This window comes from Gossypium hirsutum, chromosome A06, assembly GCF_007990345.1.
Source record: "Gossypium hirsutum isolate 1008001.06 chromosome A06, Gossypium_hirsutum_v2.1, whole genome shotgun sequence".
Lineage (NCBI taxonomy): Eukaryota > Viridiplantae > Streptophyta > Magnoliopsida > Malvales > Malvaceae > Gossypium > Gossypium hirsutum.
In genome coordinates, this window is record NC_053429.1 from 9,312,133 (window position 1) to 9,327,270 (window position 15,138).

General features: G+C 34.1%; 2 protein-coding genes across 2 annotated transcripts; one reads left to right on the forward strand and one right to left on the reverse strand.

The window, feature by feature from the left end:
- The first annotated feature begins 1,802 nt into the window (after window positions 1–1,802).
- Window positions 1,803–9,044, forward strand: LOC107962568 (protein S-acyltransferase 24). The gene is made up of 13 exons (XM_016899003.2): window positions 1,803–2,580; window positions 2,918–3,058; window positions 3,743–3,855; window positions 4,457–4,536; window positions 4,637–4,800; window positions 5,464–5,602; window positions 5,708–5,807; window positions 6,484–6,541; window positions 6,740–6,817; window positions 6,910–7,008; window positions 7,300–7,378; window positions 7,482–7,630; window positions 8,565–9,044. Exons 1-13 carry the CDS (start codon window positions 2,284–2,286, stop codon window positions 8,949–8,951), a joined length of 1,884 nt encoding a protein of 627 aa, XP_016754492.2. The 5' UTR covers window positions 1,803–2,283; the 3' UTR covers window positions 8,952–9,044.
- A 268-nt stretch (window positions 9,045–9,312) lies between these two features.
- On the reverse strand, window positions 9,313–11,183 carry LOC107963250 (receptor-like protein 15). The gene is made up of 3 exons (XM_016899814.1): window positions 10,871–11,183; window positions 9,782–10,795; window positions 9,313–9,692 (listed from the first exon to the last, which is right to left on the reverse strand). Exons 1-3 carry the CDS (start codon window positions 11,181–11,183, stop codon window positions 9,313–9,315), a joined length of 1,707 nt encoding a protein of 568 aa, XP_016755303.1.
- Window positions 11,184–15,138: the final 3,955 nt, after the last annotated feature.

The following is a 15,138-nucleotide window of genomic DNA, read 5'->3' on the forward strand; positions in this document are numbered from 1 at the left end:
AGTATCACATGCTTAAATTATACATCACATAATCAGATCACAAAATTAGGGGTCTAAGAAATGCTTACCGACCCTTCAAAATTTCACAGTCGATTTGGGTGACCCGTGCAACCTTATAGAGTTTTCTAGAAAAATAGGCTCGCACGCCCATGTAGCCTACTCGTGTGGCCCACATGGCCTAAATTGGCCTTAGCCGTGTGGATCACACTGCCTGGCCCAAAATTTCTACATGCCAGTGTAGTTCACCCGTGTAGGCCCACACGGCCCAATTGGTAGAGCCCGTGTCTCGTACACGGCCTCACCGGCCATCACATGGCCGTGTCTTATGCGCACAGCCTGACTCGTCAATCACATGCCCGTGTACTGCCATACGGCCTACCACACGAGCTACCACATGCTCGTGTGGCATCGACAGAATCATTTTTTAACTTTTACTGATTCTCGTTTTCTGTGTTTTCAGGTACACACCTGGTTTCATTTGATGCGAATACAGTCCCCAAGCACTCTGAAACCTAGGATTGACCAAGAAGCACAATTTAATAGCCTAAAGGACCCCCAATCGAGATACTTATCAATTGATCAACAATCACTTACCCTCTTTCCCCTCGGTTGATACCTACAAACCAGCCGAAACCTCTTTAAACGAAATACAAAAGAATAGTCTAAATCAATTGAATACCAAGACTTACCGAATACGCAAAACGGTCGTTGACCCAGACAGAAGCAGAACAAAACCAAAATAGGAAAGAAATTGAAGAGAATAGATGTGGGCAAGATGGAAATTCGATAGGGAGAAAGGAGAATCAAAAGTCAGAATTATAGAAATGAGAGAATGTGTCGAATTTTTGCCAAAAAGAATATCAATCAGAAAAATATTCTGATAACTCCTAATAATCACAATCCCTTAATGAACTCCCTACTACCCACAATTCTAACTCCACTTAAACTCCTCTCCACAACCACTCAAAAATAAAACCAAAGTAGGGAATCAAACTCAGGATCTCTAGCACACTTGACACTCCACTTAGCCACCAGACCAACAAGCCCATTCTAATATGAAATTACAAATAATTTAATATAAGCCTTCTAACTAGAGGTTAAGGCTTAATTCAAGAAAAACCCAAAATTTGCCGAATACATAGCTTAAACTTGAGACCTCACACACACACCCAAAACACATAACCATTGAATCAAATACACAATTATGTTAAAAACCCACAGAAACAAATTTATCAAATTTGGGGTGTTACAAATACAAAGTTGATTAATGATGTATATATGAATATCGATAATATTGAATGCTCATAAATATCGGCTATACGAGCTGGAGGGCCAATATAGAAATGTGATAAATCTAGGAATTTGATGTAGAATTCGAACAATAAAATGGAATAATGACTGCCATTATATTGAAATTGGATGTACTGTTGACAACAAAATGAAATGATATGATATAACCTTTATATTGATTAATTGAAGCTTGAATACATTGATACATGTGTACCATTGAGACTTTTAGTTGTATTTGTGAATTGAAATGTTGATTAGAATGTTGTGAATGATATTGAGTTGTTGATTTTCATGCGATTGGTATTAAAATTATTTGAAATGCTAAATTTTCAAATTATTATATGAATTAGTTAAGTTAAACTCACCTTGTTGGTATAGGGATGTTGAATTTAGACAAGATCATCAAATTGAATACCTTATTGTATAAATTCATAAAATGAGGTAAATTGCTTTAATAATTGTAAACTTACTAAGTATATGTAATGCTTACACCCTTATTTCTCTTTTCTCTTTAATTTATCAACTTACGGAATATGTCAGGCGAATCGTTGAGAAACTCACACATCTTATTGTTAAATTGGTAAATCTTCTAATCGTTTAAAACATGATTTCGTGACATCTATTTAAGTGATTTGTTGATTTTATAATTTGGTCGGTTTTGTGCAAATATTTCAAATTAGATTTATTTCTCTTTGTGAAACCGGAAGACAACACACCTTCTCAAAATTCCTACGAGTTATTGCTTAGGCAAATTGGCCTTGGCTTCGTCCTGTGCCTTGGCTTCGGCATCATCAGTCAACCCGGCACGGACGCCAAAGCGGAACACCCTCCAATCCCAGCTCCTCTCTTCCTTCTTCCCTCCAAAAACCCTAAATGCTGCCCCCCCCCACATTTTTATTTGAAACCGAATTATTGAAAAACAAAGTCAACCCCAGAACATTAAAAAGGAAAAAAAAAATCATTGGTCTTTCTCGATTGTTGGGTCTTTGAGATATGTCGTCGGAGATCGAGGTGGTGGAGGAGGCTGTACCTTTGAAGCAATTGAGTGGCGTTGTAGCGAATGGAAATGAATATGGGGGAGGGCATCATGGGGTTGTCGGTGATGTTGCCGATGATGAGAGCTTGAAGAACGATGTCTATACCGCTGCTGCTTATGGGGATTTGGAGAAACTTCAGAGGTTGGTTGAGTCCGAAGGTTGCTCTCTTTCCGAGCCTGATGGCCTTGGTTACTATGCCCTTCAGTGGGCTGCTTTGAATAATAGAACCGCAGCTGCTCAGTACATCATCGAGGTTTTATTTATTTTTGTTTGGTTATTTTTATGGATTTAATGAATTGCCTTTCCTGTCAGAGTTGGGAGTTTTGTTTCTGATATTTTGAGTTTGGGATTTATTGAACTGTTTTTATTTGGTATCCAATTCATGGAGTTTTTTTTTTCTAAACATTTATTGAATTGGGGTTTAATGGGCTTAGTGAACTCCATTTTTGGGAATGCATGCTTTTGAGTCATGGAAATGACTTTTGAAGTTGTTTGAATTTTAATGTTTAGTTATGTCATGTCACTCTTTAAGTTTTCATTGGATAAATTCAGTTTAATTGAGCAGATTTTGGGTTGTCTTGATATGCTAGCATGGTGGAGATGTGCATGCGGTGGATCATAATGGACAGACAGCCTTGCACTGGAGTGCGGTCCGTGGTGCAGTACAAGTTGCTGAGGTTTTACTCCAAGAGGGTGCTCGTGTTGATGCTGCTGACATCTATGGTTACCAGGTTAGCATTTTCTTCAATGCGGTGCCCAGTATTATATTCTTTCTCATTCAAGAAATTGGCATGGCTCCCCATGGATTTGGGACAATGAAAGCAATGTAAATTATTGTTAAAACAAAGCTAGCTGTTTTAGACATTCTTCTCTGCTGAAGTTGGTTTGTATCTGCATGGGAACTCAGCATTATGTGGTTTCAATAAAACGAGTACATCATATTGATATTTTGAGGCTTAATTTAAAGAAGATATGTTTTTGCTATGCATTTTAGTTAAACCTTATATACTTGCTGGAATCAATATTCCCTCACTTATATTCTGATTTGTCTGGGACGTCAAGGACGCCTATAAGCATAGCATTTCATGCTTTCTTGTTTGCTCTGGGTTGCTAACATGCTAGGTCCCCTTATATTTTCCCTAGTCCTTGTCCCTGTAATTTTATCCTTTAGGTATCATCTAACATTATGTGCAATTTTGTACAGTTGTTACTTTTCTTTTTTTCACTTTTTTAAAAAAGAAATTTGCTAGAAGTCTAGAACATGAGGCTGGTTTCTATTTCTTAATTTAACACTGAAAACTTTATGCTATTCGTGGTTTACAATTTAATTGTATGACAATAGCCAAATTGATATATTTCTTGCTTTTAATTGTACTTCCAAATGAATGCATGCTTAGTTTTGTAATTTGATGCAGATAACACATGTTGCTGCCCAATATGGTCAGACTTCTTTTCTCTATCATGTTGTTTCGAAATGGAATGCTGACCCTGACCTTCCTGATAACGATGGGCGAAGCCCTTTACACTGGTACATGAGGAGTTCTTCTTACATCTCTCTTATTCATTTGATGGTCTAGGATAAGGCACTACGGTGCTGCTCTTTATTTCGCTATCTAAATATCAGCATTTTATTGGGGGTTGATTTTTTTCCCTTATCTAGCATTAGCATCACATTGTTTTCTATGTTCGATTACATCTAGCATTAGCATCACATTGTTTTCTATGTTCGATTACTTAGGTACTTCAAATTTCCTTGTAATCAATGATGAACCTTTTTTTTGGTACTTAATGTTAATGATTTATTGTTTGAAACATTTGCTGGTAAGTTTATTTTTGGAATACCTAGTGTTAGTTTAATTATAAAAGAGTTTAACTTGCTAGTATGATGTTTACAGTAGTTGTTTTCATTCTGGAAATTTTAAAGAGTGTTTAGATTTTTGTTCACCATTCCTTCTGTTAAATCTCTCTTTGAGTTAATCTTTTTTTTTTTTTTTAATTTAACAAGTTTGCTTACATATTCTGATTATTCTATTTGATTTTCCCTGCAAATTGCTTGATTGTGTGATGAAGTTTACAATTGAGGCCTGTTATTTTTAATTCCAATTTCCTTTCAATATGGACAACTCTAGGGCTGCCTATAAAGGTTTTGCCGATTGCATTCGTCTTCTTTTATTTCTTGATGCACATAGAGGGCGTCAGGACAAGGAGGGTAATTTTCTGATTCTTGGTTTTAAAATGTCATTTCTAATGAATTTCATCCAGTTAATGTAGTGTGATGCTCTGTTAACTATGTTTCATCTTTACATCAGGTTGCACTCCTCTCCATTGGGCAGCTATCAGGGGTAATCTTGAGGCTTGCACAGTCTTAGTACAGGCTGGCAAGATGGAGGACTTGACGGTCACTGATAATAGCGGCCTTACACCTGAACAGCTCGCTTCTGAAAAAAATAACAGACAAGTTGCTTTTTTCCTTGTAGGTTCCATGACATTTTAACTTGGTTAAGAAATATGATTAGTCTTTCATGAATTGTTTGGATATTTATATGTTTGTTTTTCAGTCTTGTACTGTTCAAGCTCTTTCTTGTTAGCAATGACTCATTAATGCCTTGGCTGAATGAATGACATTTCTGGCTTCTTCTACCCCACAAATATTTCTTGTGAACTCTTGATAAAAATTCAAATAATAGATGCTTTATAAGCATTAGATAAATGTCCAAAATGTGTTATTTATTCTTTATATTTCTGGGGACAATTTGAAATGGTTGATGCTTTATGCAGTTGCAAACTCAAAGCATTTTCACTACCTTTATGCTGCGTTTAAGGTTTATGAAGCTGGGAGTTCTCTAGTAACTAATATTTTTGTTCTTGGATAGTCAAACCTTTTACCTTTCTTTGTATAGGTGCAAAATGGGTGCAGCATTTGAAAATTTTGTGACTTCACCATGGAAATATTAGGATGCAATTGTTATTGCTTTTGATTGGTGTTTTTATTTGTTTCAGTAAAGACTGTAGAATTACTTTGTAAGTGCTTAATTTGTCTCCTGGCTATTGGTCTGTTTGATTGTTAAGATGACGTGCTTATGAAATCAGATGAATTATACCCGCCTATTTATGTTTCTTACATCTGATTCTGCAGGGAAATGCTAGAAGGCTGCTTGAAAAACGATGTGATGGGAACAGCCGTCTTGGACGATTTACAAGATTAAGACTTGCGCCACTTCTTTGGTGCATTATCTTGCTACTATTAGCGACCTATATTCAATCTGTCATAATGGGTATGTCTTTTGATCTCTTCATGAAAGTTAATTGTGCCCTACATCAAGACAATACCTCTCTCTCTCTATAACCTATTTATTTTTGGGTTTGGACATCTGTTGCAGATGCAAATCTGCCAAAGTTGATGGCTGGATTTAGCTTCATGGCTTGGTTTGGTGTTATCCTGGCATCTACTGGTTTAGTTATGTTTTATAGGTGTAGCAGGTATATTCTGTGCTCTGGATGTATTTTATTTCAAAAAGTCTTTTAGGTCATCGTGGCACTTACTACATTGTTTTGGACACTGCTTAGCTATCTGTTAATCAGTTTGTTAAATTTCAGAGTATTCAGCTGTCTGTGGAGACAATTGTTTTTGGAATTATTATATGGCTGGATTTGAGATAAAGGGTTTGTCTGCAAAATTCAATTAGTTTCCTTTTATAGTTTTCTGGAACAATTTTCAGGAGAGATATATGGTCTTTGGCACCTTTGATGTTTATTTTTTTCATGCAATTGGTTTCAAGCATCTAGCAATTAGATTCTTAGCTTTTTATCATGTTTATTTTTTTTGGAAGGGAAAGAATCTTCTTTTGAACTGGTAGGAATGGGGTGGTTTACGGTGGCGGTGAGTCATTATATCTGAAGATGGCATATTAACTGTATATTCTGAGATTTATTAGGGCAGTGTCTATGAATCCATATGATGCATTATCAAAATTGAAGTACATTTTGTCATTTTCTTTGCTGAATTAGTTGGGTAGCTCTCTTTAAGAGAAGTGGGACTTGGTGTATATGATGCCTAGCTGTGCTAGACAGACTTCTGTTGCTTGTATTTGGTCATATTCTGATTCATTGAAGAGTGTGCTTGACTAGTTGTTTATCATTTTAAATTTCTTTGCAGCAAAGATCCCGGTTACATCAAGATGAATGTGCATGACCCTCAGAATATGAAAGATGATGTGAGTTCAGTTTTTCGTTACAAAGCCTAACTGGTTTTGTTTGATTTGTTTTCTTTTGTCTTCTTGAAACTTGATTGTTGTCTGTCCTGTATATTTTGTTTTCTTCGTTTACTATACATATATATGCATATATCTATCTTTTCTGTTAAATGATTGTAGTTCCTCTCTGTATCATATTTCTCCTGTATGTTCCGCTAGGAACCCTTACTGAAGATTGAGACAAATAATCCTTCTTTGCTAGCTGGAAATTGGTCTCAACTTTGTGCGACATGCAAGGTACTTGCCTAATCTAGCCTTATCGTGTTGGCTTATTTGATAAATTCCATTTGTTCTGACTGTTTTGCTATGTTATTTTACAAAATTATCAGATTGTTAGGCCTCTTCGTGCAAAACACTGCTCCACTTGTGATCGTTGTGTCGAACAGTTTGATCATCATTGCCCTTGGGTATCAAATTGTGTTGGAAAGGTGCTTTATTGTTGATGAGTTTAATGGTTTTCCCCCTCTATAATTTTAAGGTTTCAGTTTCTGCATGTTTAACATCCTGTACTTCAATTAGACAATAAAGTTAAGGGAATTGAAAGCTCTCATACATGAGACTTTTGCGAATCATAGACAAGTATGGATGATGTGTGATTGCTAGTGGGCTACAGTTATGCTTTTAGGTTAATTTCTTGTGGAAAGAGGTTATCATTTAATTATTTGATGAGTAGTGATTGTATCTGTTGATTAATTTCATTTAGGTATCTTATGATGCAGAGAAACAAATGGGACTTTATTCTTTTCCTTGTTTTAGAGGTTTCAGCAATGCTGATTACTAGTGGAGTTACTATTGCAAGTATGTATTTTAATCAATTCCAAGTTCAAACGGTTTTCCAAAGTTAGCTTAGCAAAATTTTCTACCTTGATTCTCTTACCTACGTATTTGTTGTCATATACAGGAATTGTGAAGGATCCAGTGGCTCCCTCATCATTTTTCCCATGGATGAACTATGCTGTTTCTCACCATGTTGGTGCTATATCCTTTTTGATTGTAAATTTTTTCCTCTTCTTTGGTGTGGCAGCCTTGACCATTATACAGGCTTCTCAGGTATGACTTGAGATTTTGTGATCTACCAGTTCTCTCTTTTTTTCTGTGGGAATTACTTTTTCTGGTTATGATCTGGGGCACAATAGAAAAGAAAGTGTGCTTCACCAATGCTCTTAGTTGGATTAGTCTGATGCACTGTTGAGTTGTTGGTGTAATACATTAGGGAAGTTAAAAGTGCTTTTCCACCACAAAAGCAATGTAGAACACCTGGCTTTTGGGGTCAAAACTGCTGTGGAAAAGCGCATAAAAGTTAGGATTTAATTGCTTTTGGCTTTTGCGTTTGGAAGCGAAAATTATCAAAATACTGATATTTATATTAACTATTTAAAAGAATATAAAAAATTAGATTATTAATATATAATTACATTAAATTATTTAAATATAATTAGTATTATATTTAAGTTTCTAAAATATTTTATGTATCATCAATTTTACAAATAATTTATATTAATTACTTAAACAGTAATAAAATTTATACTTCATTTACTATTATATTAAATTATTTAAATATCATATGAAGAACTACCCTAAATTTGTCATCCTAAACTTGATAATGTCTTTCATGGAAAAAAAAAAAAAAGGAACTAGATTGGGTCCGGCATCCTCATAAATGAATCATATATCTTACTGTTACTGTTGGAAGTTATTTAGTGATTATGGATCGAGTGAATGTGCCCATGCCTGGACTCTGATTCTTGACAGATTGGTCAAAAATGATCATCTTCCTTCTCCATGCCAACTATCTTCGAGTTACAAACAAATGCCACATATTTTGCTGCAATGATCGTTAGAACTAAATATCCTGTAGTGCTGGAACTACTAGGGTCGAAAAGAATGTTATAGACCCAGCTTTGAACACGAGTGTTTTGAGAACCTAGAGAGCGATTTGTTCTCTCTTTATCTGGAGACTTATTTGGTACTTTTCTTGCTACAGATATCTCGCAATATAACAACAAATGAAATGGCAAATGTCATGCGCTATAGCTACCTCAAGGGTCCTGGTGGTCGATTTAGAAATCCATATGATCATGGATGCTGGAAGAACTGCTCAGATTTCCTGATCAAAGGCTACAACGAAGACATACAGGTTATTGAAGATGCAGCACATTCTGAAGGTATTGGGATGGTCCAAATGACTAGGGAAAATGGTAGTCTTGGGAACAAAAACGGCCATATTGCTATAAATGTGAATTCTAGCAAAACCAATTCACATCAAGGGCATCTTCACTCTTCCCAGTGCACCTATAGTAAGTCGGAAACCGAGAGTGGGACTTTGGGGTTGGGTCATGGTAGTGGACGGAGCAGTGCATATTCAGTGTGAGTCAAAACAAACTGATATGCATATTGTATGTATTATAAGCATACATACAATTTCAGCTTTTGTTTTGTTAATCTACGGGTTTGCTTCATTTTTTTTTCCTTTTGTTCTTTGCTTCCCATTAATCTAATTTCATCTGATATTAGATTTGGTGATGTGTGCTTGAAATTCCAGTAATTCATTTGCGGTTAAACCGCACATTGTAAGTACTTCCCATCATCATTAAAGAAAAACAAAACAATGATTATAAATTGATATATTTGTGAATTGCTTTTTGGGAAGAATGTGGAAATGAAACTAGTTTTCTCAATCAATTATTGCAAAATTCAGTTCAAACTTTCATAACATTAGAAAATATCACTAATTAAACAATGAGAAACAAAGGAAACCACCAAGGCATTGGGCTAGGAGCTTCTTCTGAGAACATTGACCACAATGAAATTGTGGCAAGTGTTGATGCACTGCTCGATGAAATAAAACCATCTTCGTTGCAGTAAGGATTTATGTATAGGACGACACCAATTGTCGTTAACACAATTGGGTAAGAAGCCAAAAAGGTCACAAGGAAGGCATGCTTGTCCATAAAACCGCTTTCTTCTTCAATGCTAGAGGCATTTGGTGCTGTTGGGGCCAAACCAGTTCCACTGCAATTTTCATGCTTTGGAGGTCCACAAAGAAAAGGATTTCCCAAGTAGCTGCTTTCGTCAAACGTGGCAAATTGAGCCTTATCATACGGAATACTACCTGACAAATTATTGTACGACACATTGAAAACTGCCAGAGAGTTCAACTCCATTTTATGCCGCTTAACTTGTTCCGAGAAAGGTCCAAACTCTCAATTTGCTCAAGCTTTGAGAACCATGAGGGTATAAATCCAATCAAATTGTTGTGGGACAAGTTTAGTGAATGGAGCTCACTCATGTTTCCTAGTTCTGGTGGAATTGGACCTGTTAGCATGTTGCAAGATAAATCAATTCCAGACATATACTCAAGAAGGTTGCCTGAATATGAGTACGATCCTTTCTTTGTCGTAAACAATACTTGTTCCTCCACATAGCTACCGGGATATCGATAACTTGAACCTGGAAATACAAACTGAGAGTCCTGTGATGCATCAAGAAGATATGAAGTGCTTGCAGTCCGAAAAGACTTGTCTGTTGGCATTAGAGTTAAAGTACTCAAACAGGAAGGAATATGACCAGAAAGCTTGTTTTGAGAAAGATCTACGATACTTAACAAGTTCAATTGGCAAATCTGACTAGGAATTTCGCCCTTGAAGTGATTTTCTCTCAAAACAAGGATTCTCAAAGCCGAAAGATTGGCAACCCAATATGGAATTTTCCCAGTCAAGTTGTTTTGGCCAAGATCTAATGCCACCAACGAAGAGATGTAAAGCGCAAGCGGCAGCGGACCACTTAGTCTATTTCTGCTCAGGTGAAGATGCTCTATGGCTAGTGAACTGATGCACGATGGAACAGAACCAGAAAAATTGTTCTGAGAAAGGTCTAAAAATCTAAGCAAACCCAAATTGCAGAATTCAAGAGGAAAGTGACCATAAAAATTATTGTTGGAAAAATCCAATGCCTCAAAGTTAGGCACATTCCATATCCATTTTGGGAGCTCAACAGACAAATGGTTATCACTTAAATCTATATCACTAAGAGCAGGAAAACTAAGGGTTGAGATATCTATCAGTGGCATCTCTCCATCAAAGTTATTGCCATCCAAATATAACTGTCGCAGTTTATCTAAGGTAAACATTGTAGGTGGTATTTTCCCACTCAAGTTATTACTTGAAAGTCTGAGAGTCAACAATGAGCCACTCTTAGCTAATTCTTCCAGTATTCCTCCAGAAAAATTATTCTATGATTGATCTAATGAAGATAAAGACTTCAAACCACCTAGGCATGGAGGAACATTACCTTCAAAGACATTCCTAGACAAGTTTAAGATCTGTAGATGCGGAAACATGGAGCCTATGTTCATTGGAATTTGGCCTCGCATTTTATTCCCAGATATATCAACTTGAAACATGTTAACATTAACATGTTTTGGTAACTGTAGATGACCCTTGAAGGAATTACCTTCCATGAGAAACTGTTGTAACCTTGTATTGTTCTGCAATAACCAAGATGGATTTTGTCCACCCAAGTTGTTATGTGAAAGGTCAAGATACCTCAAGCCAGTTCGGTAATGGAGGAAGTTGGGAAGACCCTTTGCTCTACAGTTTGACATACTCAAGAGTTTTAGTTGAAACTCTGGGTTTAGGGTCTGAGGCTCAAAGCTAGGATCACTCACTAAAATGTTTTGATCGATCAATAGGGCTTTCAGGTTTGAGTTGTTTGCAAATTATTTGAAAGATGATGCAACTTCAATAGGATTGCTTGAAATATCCAGTAGACCAAGAGAAGTCAAGTTATAGAAACATGAAGGAATTGATCATTTCCACTAAGATCTAACTCTTCCAGCTTCCATAAACCACAGCAACCTGTAAAATTTTATGAATGAAATACAGAAATGAATGGTAATTAGATTTACTTTTAAAAGTTTTAGATGATGTGTATGAATGCATCAGATATTGACATGTTAATTAATCATTGGATAAATTATACCATTAGTCACTAAATTAATGGTAAATTTTTATTTTGGTCACTTAACTATTTGAAAGTTTTCATTTAAGTCACTGAATTATTTAAAAAAAATTATTTAAGTCACTGGGTGGTTAAGTTTTTCTAGAAAAAAAAGTCCCACTAGCGAGCTCTAATCGAAGATTTGATGATCGATAGGTGGATCAGTACCCATCGACGAGTAGAAGAACATACCTTAGATCCAAGCCGATTTGACAATCAGTGCTGAAGATCGGAGAAAAAAATGTTTAAATTTTGGTTTACAAATTTGTAACATCTAAAATTATTTCATAAGAAAGAAGAACAAACTAAACTAGAAAAGAGAAGGGAAAAGAGAATTTTTTTTATCAGTGCATGCAGTGCGAATAGAGAAAGTCATATAACATTGATTTTAACATTCTAATGACTTAATAAAAACTTTTGAATAATTCAGTAACAAAATTGTACCTTTTGTTAGTTAAGTAGCTAAAACGAAAACTTGTTCATAATTTAGTTACTGATGGTGTAGTTTACCGTAATTAATTTATACCTTTAGGAGGTAAGGGGCCGGTCAGTGAACCGTTTGACAAAATCAAGCTTTTAAGAGAAGTCAATTGTCCAATGCTTTGAAGAATATTATGGGCGAGATGAGAATCGACCATGGATATTTCTTCTACATTGCAGGATAAATTCAACTCTGTGCAAAATAGGGAAAATTTATAAGAGAAAATATTATATTATATGATTGGATATAATTAAACAGTAGCCATATGATCAAACCCTCACTCACCTTGAGAGGAAGTAATCTTGGTTAAGTAATTGTTGTTCAAAAACAGGGTCTTAGCTGATGAGAAAGCCTCCACCACTTGTAATAGCGATGTAGTTTCATTGTGAAAAACCCCTTCCAAATAAGCAACCTTTAACTTTCTCAAACTTTCTGCATTAGCAAGCAAATACAACTACTTAATCAAATGTTTTGGATAACCTTGTACATGTAAATTAATGAAATAATACGTTAGAGTAAGGTGTTCACAATTTTGTTAAAACTAAATTAGCCGATTGAATGATTTAATTTGGTTAATCGGTCGGTAGTCGAATTTAGTTCGGTTGAATATCAGTTGTTGATTTTTTAGAATTTCAATTATCGATTTATTCAGTTTAAAACTAAATAATTAACCGAATAAACCAATTAACCGAAACATTTGTTGTTTTCAAGACTTATGTATGTGGTTGTTAACTTTTAATACTTTTGTAGTGTTTCTAATATCTTATTTGTTATTTTCTTCCAAGTTTTTTGAACTATTAAACAAAATAAAATAAACATTAGCAATATATTTTTTATATTGATTTTAACTAAAAAGCAAAAACATATAAATTTCAGTTAATTCGATTAACCGAAATATTTCAGTTCGGTTAATTTATTTGAAAAAAATTCCAGTTCGATTAACAGTTAAAATTTTTTACATCTCGGATAATTCTATTAATAGCAATTCGGTTCAAGTATTAATCAAATCGACCATTTTAATATCCCTACCATATACTAATATTTGATACCTTTAGAAGCCACGAAATCGTGCAACTCATTATAGCTGAAATCCAATTCCTCTAAATTCTGCAAACCTTCTAGTTCTTTGGAGAGTTTCATAGACCCAAATTTGATAACTCATCAATAATTTAATTTGATTGAACGAAAAAAAAAAAAAAGAAAAGCTACCTCCAATATTTATGGAACCTTTCAGCTTGTTAGTTGCTACATTCAAGTACTTGAGATTGGGAATTCCACCAACCACTCCCAATATGCTATTGTTCAAGCGATTACTCAAATCTCATCAACTTAAGTTGTTTCTCACTATCTATAAACAAGGTTACAAATTGTAAAACATCACTTTTTATTTATATATATATTAACACATACTTGCATATATAATCAATATGTTACAATATGCTATTAGCTATTACTCTTTCTAATTTGATAAATTTTGAGATTTAATGTATACTTAAAAAGTTAAAATATCATGCACTTACTTCTTTTATTTAAAAATTTTAACTCAATCAATGAAATTGAAAATTTTTTTCATCCAAATTTGTCAATTTAAAATTTTGATTAAAATATATCATGATTTTTTAAATTGAATCGGACCAACTAATAAGACTAAAAACTGACCGGTACACTAGTTTAAAATGAAAGAGAGAACTAATTAACTAGTGAACTGATAAGAACCTTCTTTCCCAGAGGCAAAGGCAACAGCTCCTTCTTTCCCAAAGGCAAAGGTGCCTCTATGCTTGTTGCTTCTACTCTCTTTGAAGTTAAAAAAAATGAAAATTTGAGAGGTTAGAGAGATATGGAATAACAGATATGAAAATCTAATCTTCATAACATTTTTAGTTTGGAAAGTAGGAATTGGGATAGAAAGAGACGTATGAGTATACATATATTTATGAAAAACCATTGATTGACACTCCAAAACTCTCCATCTAACGCAAAACTTTATAATTACCTTTTTCAAATACAAGTTTAAGATTTTATGTAAATTTGGAGTCTATTATTTAATATTTTAATGTTTAGAATTTATTATTATAATTTAGTGTTTATTTTTTCTCTCAATGAAATCTTATCACAATATTCAAGTTTGAAATCACTATACATAATTAAAATGTGTAGATCTTTGAGTCTCATCGTGAACTGTTGTTATGAATTGAGTTTTAGTTCAACTAGTTAAGTCATAATCTGAACTATTCTAGCATGAAGTTAAAGCTATAATAGTTTGATTCTTTATTCTAGTTTTTAATTTATTTGTGATATAATAGCTTGGTTCTACACTAAGTAATTTACTCATATATGTATTTGTACTTTTACTTTGATTGGGTTGTGATTGTAATTTCTTATAAAAAAAAACTTTAAAATTTAGGGTTTAGGCTTATATTTTAAATATGTATATTTATAATAAAATTTAAAATTATATTAATAATTAATTATAAAAATTATAACTAAAAATAATAAAATTTAAATCATATATTACTTAAATATTAAACCTTAAATTATATATTAATTTAGAACAAAACATTGGGAAGTATTTTGAGGATTGTACTTACAGGTTTGCTAAGTTGGTGAAAACTATTATTAAATTAATTATTAGAAACAATTCTTAATCTAATTGAGTCACGGACTAGTAGTGTAAATTCTAATTTAAGATGATAATAAAACTAAAGAAATTAAACTAAATCTAAAATAAACTATCGGAACTTCCTATTCCTAGTTTCAACGGTGCGAGCTACTTAGTCTAGAATTGATCGAATTACTAATTGTCAACTAAGCCACTAATTGCCCTTAACTGAGTGATTTACCACTCTTAATTAAGAATAACCTTTCGATCTCATATTTACTAAGAGTTACTACCTAAGATACCCTTTTGGTATCACCTAGACGGATATCCTTTTAGTCTCACCACTTAGCACAAGTTCACTAATTGCTTACTCAACAGGATACCCTTTTGATCTCACCTATTTAGATATTCTACTAGGGTCATCAATCCTAGTATACTAAGTTATTTAGCAAACTTGAACAAATACCCAAATTTAGATAA